The sequence below is a fragment of the Ammospiza nelsoni genome, chromosome 6, assembly GCF_027579445.1.
Source record: "Ammospiza nelsoni isolate bAmmNel1 chromosome 6, bAmmNel1.pri, whole genome shotgun sequence".
NCBI classification, from domain to species: Eukaryota; Metazoa; Chordata; class Aves; order Passeriformes; family Passerellidae; genus Ammospiza; species Ammospiza nelsoni.
In genome coordinates, this window is record NC_080638.1 from 61,363,185 (window position 1) to 61,369,415 (window position 6,231).

The 6,231-nt window shown below is 52.8% G+C and overlaps 1 protein-coding gene across 1 annotated transcript in view; it reads right to left on the reverse strand.

Moving 5' to 3' along the window:
- PELI2 (pellino E3 ubiquitin protein ligase family member 2) overlaps positions 1 to 2,022 on the reverse strand; it is a 66,609-nt gene extending 64,587 nt beyond the window's left edge. The window contains exon 1 of the mRNA XM_059474590.1: positions 1,833 to 2,022. Within this exon, the coding sequence (XP_059330573.1) occupies positions 1,833 to 1,909 (77 nt within the window). The 5' untranslated portion in view covers positions 1,910 to 2,022. The remainder of the gene's footprint in view (positions 1 to 1,832) is intronic.
- Between the last annotated feature and the right edge of the window lie 4,209 nt (positions 2,023 to 6,231).

Sequence of the window (6,231 nt, forward strand, 5' to 3'; positions counted from 1 at the left end):
TTATTTTGATTTTATTGGCGTGTTTCAACGCACACAGTGAAGATCAAGAGCCCAGCAGAACCGATAAGGCGAGATCAATGAGTCCCCATATTAAAGGCAAAGCTCACCAGACTTTGCCAGGTTAAGATCAGAGCCAAAACATTTCATACTTCTGCACTTTCAACTGCTGCTAAAAATAGGAAAGCAACAGAAAGGAAAATGCTTCCAGCTGTGCACAAAGAGCCTCTGCAGCACAACATCAATTTATGCACTCTAATTTAATTAAAGATTCTGCATTGTACTATGACTTTATTGTCAAAGACAGTGTTGCGCAGCTGAGCTCACCCTCCATCGCCACAAGTGAAACAGTAAGAACGTTTCTTTATTAAATTCAGCGTGATATGGGTATTCCTCACAAACCAAGGCACTCAAATTCAAGGATTTCAAGCGCCAGCTACGCCACGTTCATGACAGCAGCTGTGCCTTATTCCACACAGCATCTTGACCCAGTCTCGTGACAGGAAACATTCAGCATCCCTTAAGGAAAAAAGGTGCACTGCTGGATAGGATAGAGTACCCAGCCTGCGTGCTGCTCTTTTTCAAACGCTTCTTCTGCAATGGTGAACGCGGCTCTTTAGGAAAGCACCGAAACAGAACAAAAACCCCCAAGAAACCAGAACAGGGTTTTTTTACGACCTTGCAGCAAATCTGGACCAGGTTCTGGGGGAGGCTGAGTAACGCAGCGAGGCTGTGACCGCGCTGCTTCGCGGCTGGCTCCGAACCTTTCCGCTGTGTTTAGCGCTGAAAAACTGCTCTATTACCCACACGTTACCGCGTATTGAACTCCCAAAATTCAGCGTCTCTCCTGAGGCTGGCGAGGGCTCTCAGCAAGCGCGGCTTTAGACGCTTCTCCCTCCTCCGCCGCCGCCGCTGCGCTCAGCAGAGCGGCTGCGAGCTTTAACAGCAGGGCAACAGCGTAATGCCAAGCGGATTACTTTAAGATCCATATCAAGCCGAGAAAATAAACATTTCCACGACGGATCCGAATATAAGCGCTTCACCCTGCTCGCTCCAAAGTCATCTCCCTGCCATCTGCACGGAAGACGCCGTTCTCCCGCAGCCAGCGGCCGAGGCACGGCGGCACCGGCCGAGGGAGGGACGGGGCCCGCAGCGGGGAGCGGGGGGGTTGTGGCCATAACCCCGCACCCCCAGGCCCCGCAAGAAGTTTCTTCCCCCAGCCCCGCCGTGACCTCGGTGCCCGAGAGCAGCCGGACCTCGTCCGGCACCGGGACCCCGCAAGGGCCACACCGTGCGGGCCCCTCTGGCACCGGGACCACCCCCATCCATCCCTGCTCCATCCCTCCCCGCTGCCCTCCGGCCCCGGCACCCCGTTCCAACCCTCCGCGCTCCCCTCCGGCACCGGGTCCCCGTCCCAACCCTCCCTCTGGCACCGGCAGCCCGCAACGGCCGCACCGCGCGCCCCGTCACGCACCGGGACCTCCCCCGTCTCACTCCCCCGTCCCTCCCCGCTCCTCTCCGGCACCGCGACGTCCCCTCATCCATCCCTCCCTCCCTACTCCGCTCAGGCAACGGGACCCCCCCCCGTCCATCCATCCCTCCCCGCTCCCCTCGGGCACCGGGATCACCCCCCCGCCTCCAGCGGCCGCGCCGCGCACTCGGCCGGGGAGAAGGCGGGAAGCGCCACGCGCCCCCTCGCGCCCCCCTCCAGCTCCGAGTGCTCCCTCGCAGCGCCGAGACGCGGCCGGCGCTGAGCCGGAGGCTGGCAGGGGGCAGCTCCCGCCGCTCCCGCCGCTCCGGGACCAAGGCGCTTCTCCCCCCTGCCCAGCACTCACCCCAGCACCACCAGCTCCCCATACTTGACGGACTCCTTGTTCAGCGCGCACAGCTCCTCCTGGCTGGAGGAAAACATGGGGCCGCCGCTGTAGGAGCACCGGGCCGCCCCGTCCCGGCCGCCGGTGCGGGCGCGCGTCCCGAGCGGGCTCCGCTCCGCTCTGCACCGCCGGCCAGCGACAACGGCCACTACACCGCGGGGGGCGCGGGGGGCGGGGCCTCCGGGGGGACGGACCAACCCGCCGCCGCGGGGGGGCGGGAGCGAACCGGCGCCGTCCCCCCCCCCCCCCCCGCGAGGCTGCGAGTGGCCCCGCCCTCCCCGCGCCCATTAACGGCCGGCGGACGGGGCGGGGCTGGGCGCGGGTGCGCACCGCCCCCTCCCGCGCGGCGCGCTCCCCCCGCACAGGCGGCAGTGGTACGGCCCGGCCGTGTTATGTAAACATAGAGTAAAGGGGACCCGGCCGCTCTTAAAGGGGCCGCGCACCGGCGGCCGCGGCTCGGGGTCACCGAGGGGTCCCGAGCGGTGGCTCTGGGTCACCGCAGCCCGGGTTCCACAGCACGTCGGGGGCTCTGGATGCCCTCCTGCCCCCGGGATCCACAGCGTGTCTCTACACCGCAGCTTTGGGTCACTGCGGGGCCGCGTCGCCGCCTGTCTGGGTTGGGGTTCTGAGGGAGCTCCCGGGGCCGCTCCTGCCCCTGAGGGAGCGGCGCCGCCATTGCCCAGCCCCTTCCCCTTCCCTGGGCTCCCACTGTCACACCCTGCCCCTACCGGGCTCCCCTGTCCCCCATCCCTGGAGTCCAATTCCAGCTTCTTCTGCCTCCTCCTGAGGGGACAGAAATTTCTGTCTGAGGGGACAGAATTGCCCTCACCCCCTTTGTTCCTTACGGGTCTTTCAGGTCCTTCCCAACACAACCCATTCCATGACTTCCAAGGATATTTTTCTGCCTCGGTGTCTGCCCCACCATCCTTCTCTCCCCCTTTGTCCTCTGCACCTGACTAAAACCCAAAACCAGCAAAGATTGGCTTGACATTAATCCTTGCTAAAGATAGAAACTCTCATTAGCTGACATTTGAGGTTTCCAACCCATTATGAAATACAAAAACAATGGGAGCATCCACCTTTGCTGAAGAGCATCCTTGGGGCCACCACAGTCCCAGCTGCTCCTGCTGAAAGCTTTCCCTCTGCCAGAAATTGTATTTAGCTATTAATTTTACTGGTAATATTATTTTTCTGTCGTTCCGGTGAAGAGGTGAAATGGAAAAACACAACCAATCTCAAAGGGCTGGCAAAATGGAGATCTTCCCAGGGGCTCTGTGAAGAAGACAAGATTTTATTGAAGACAGGGAGCTGAATTATTATAGATTTATCTTCTTTATTGCTCTAACAAAATAGAAAAGAAAGCCGGGCCGTAAGTCACTGTCAAAGGCAACAAATAAATTCCCAAAAACAGCGTGGAAAACAAAGCTCTTGGCTGCATCCTCTTCAATTTCTGCATTTCTCCCCTGAAAGCAAGACCTTCCCAGCAGCCTGGCTTTCACATGGCATTAACAAACTCCAATAATCTTCAAAAAAATGCTCCTTCCACAAGTAAGTGATGGGTCTGCACTTGGAGCATCTCCTACTGCTCCCACCTGGGGATGGAGGGATGAAGAAGGAGCTTGTAAATCTGATTTTGCCCCTCTTTTCCACTTCCACATTTTTTAACATTGTTCTTTTGGAAAACAGAGGGGAAGTTGGGCAGCTTTGCACCTTTTTCCTGAACCTGCAGGTTTTTCTTTCCTAGCACACAAACCAGTGCATTTTCTGTCATTAAACACAGAAGTGACTCCCACTCCATGACTACAGAAAATGCACTGGTTTGCACTGCTGAAAAAAATTATTAAATACAGAAAATGCTTTTCTTGACATGGCTGAAAAATGAATGTGCAGGGGGAAAAAAGATCCCAGTGGGATTCACAGAGGAATATTAGGAATATTTACATCTGTGGTGGATGAGCTGTGCTGGGGTGAGGAGCACTCACCTGCCATGGACCTGTTGTGGGACACTGTGACATAAACCCTGGGCTTGGGCTCATCCATTATTTTTTCCCTTGGAATTTTGCTTCATCTGTCCATGTCCAATCTCTTCATTCTGCCCACAGGGTGTTTTAGGCTGAGGGAAAATCAGCCCCAGCCCCACAAAGTGTTCTGAGGGCTGTTGAGTCTTTTCTTGCCAAATTTTAGGTTTTCTCATTTCAATTCCCAAAGACCAATAGCTGCCAGCACTGGAAACCTGCTTAGAAATGTTTAATACTTAAAATTTTTACGTTTTGGCTAATGAAGAAAAGCCAGGAGCATGCAGCAGCTCTGCCTCACATTACACAGCCCCCTGTGTCACACAGATCCCAACCCCAAATCCCAGCCCCTCTATTTCCACCAGCTCCAAAAAATTCTTTTTGCAACTGATACAAGCAACACTTGGCTGGCATTTTTCCCCAAACCCATTGAAATAATTGGGAAATAAGCCCACAGCTGCACTCTGCTACTTTTCAGCTCACAACATCCTTCCTTTTTGGATTTGGGGTGTCTCAGGGTGGCTTTTCAGGGCAGTGAAGGGAGGTTTGGTTGTTTTCCAACCAAACAAAACCTGAAAGTGGGAGTCACAGATAATTTGGAGCTCCTTCTAGGCTGCATCAACACTGAAAAAAGGATTTTGCTCCCAGGTTTAGCACGAGCAGCTGCTTGGCTGGGTGGAGGAATATCCAGCCAAGCATTAAAAAAATCAATGTTTGGAGGAAAAAAAAAATAAAAATCCCAAACATGAAGAAATAGTACATACCCATTTATTTTTAAAATCTAATAAAAAGTTATTTTAAATGCAGGACGATTAATAAGTCTCTAATTTAGCAAAGTACTTCCAGATGTGCTGGACTCTGAGTGTACTTCGGTGCTTTTATGAATCAGGGCTTAGGGAATGGGCTTCAAAAGTACTGAAAGAGGTTTTTAAAGTACAAGAGGGGAGATTTAGATGGGATGTTGGGATGAAATTCTGGACTGTGAGGGTGGTGAGGCCCTGGCACAGAGAAGCTGTGGCTGCCCCTGGGTGCCTGGAAGTGCCCAAGGCCAGGTTGGAGCATCCTGGGATGGTGGAAGGTGTCCCTGCCATGGCAGGGGTGGGATGGGATGGGATTTCAGGTCCCTTCCAACCCAAACCATCCTGAGATCCTCTAAACAGCCCCTGAATGACACCTGCAGCTCTCACTGCACGTGGAACTCGTGGCTCATGGGATCAGAGCATCAATAGGGATAAAGGTTCCCATTCCTGGTTCATAGAGAGGTTTCCAGGTCTGGGATCAGGTTTATGTTCAGCCACCAGTGGGGATGGTTTGGGGCTGGGAAAATTAAACTTTGGGATGGCAAAAGCCTGGATTTGGTGCTCCAGAGAGGGGAATAAACCCCAGGAAAGGAGAAAAACTCTCTCAGCTCTAAGGTTAGGATCAAGCAGATATCACCTGGTGGGTGATACCTTTCTGGCTGGGAAGTCTCCAGTGAGGCTCTCAAGCAGCCACTGGAAAAAGCAGAAGAAAGAGCAGCGGGTGTTTTAAAAGTAGATTTGACAAATAAATTACAGGAAAAATAAGATGTGATTGCTCATATTGATGCAACACCAGGATTAGCATGTTTAGGGGAGCCTCTCAGTCCATGTCTCAGGGGTTCCGTGCCCAGCTTAGGTCAGGCTAAAACAGATTTCCTTTTCCTTACTCCATTTGAGAACCTCTTCTGTTGTCTTAATTTTCTACCACAGCATGTAATGGTCTTGACTCATAGTACCACCTAAAATTTACAGGGGAGAATTGCATTAAAAAATAAGTGAAAAAGCTAAAAGGATAAAATGCTTTCAAATACCCTGGCAGCAGCTTAAAGATATAGTACAGGCTCCAGCTTAATATGTAACACTCCTTAATAAAGAGCCTAAAGGAATTTTTAAAAGCAAAGAAGTTAAGTAGCAGAGTGGGGAAGGCTATTAGGAACAAAAAAGACAGCTGTCAAAAATGAGGGAAACGAAATATAGCACAAACACTGGCAAACCTAAAAGCACAGCAAGGCAAGAGGAGAAGATATTTCAAAGCAGTTTACCAGAGGCATAAAAAGGCTCATAAAAAAAGCAGAGGCAGAAATTCAACCAGGCACTCACTGGGAGCAGCAAGCAGGGAAAGTGAGAAGATTGGGGTGAAATAAAACACTGGTGGACTGAGTAAATGAGCTCCCCATGTGTCTGGGCTTGAGACTCCCACAGAAAAACTCCTTTTCTGCAGCTCCTCTGATGAGCTTCTCAAATGTAAGTATCACCAAAAAAGTTTTGGAATATAAAGGTAAATTGGCAGAGGAGCAAATTTGCAGAGTGAGACATCACTGGCCC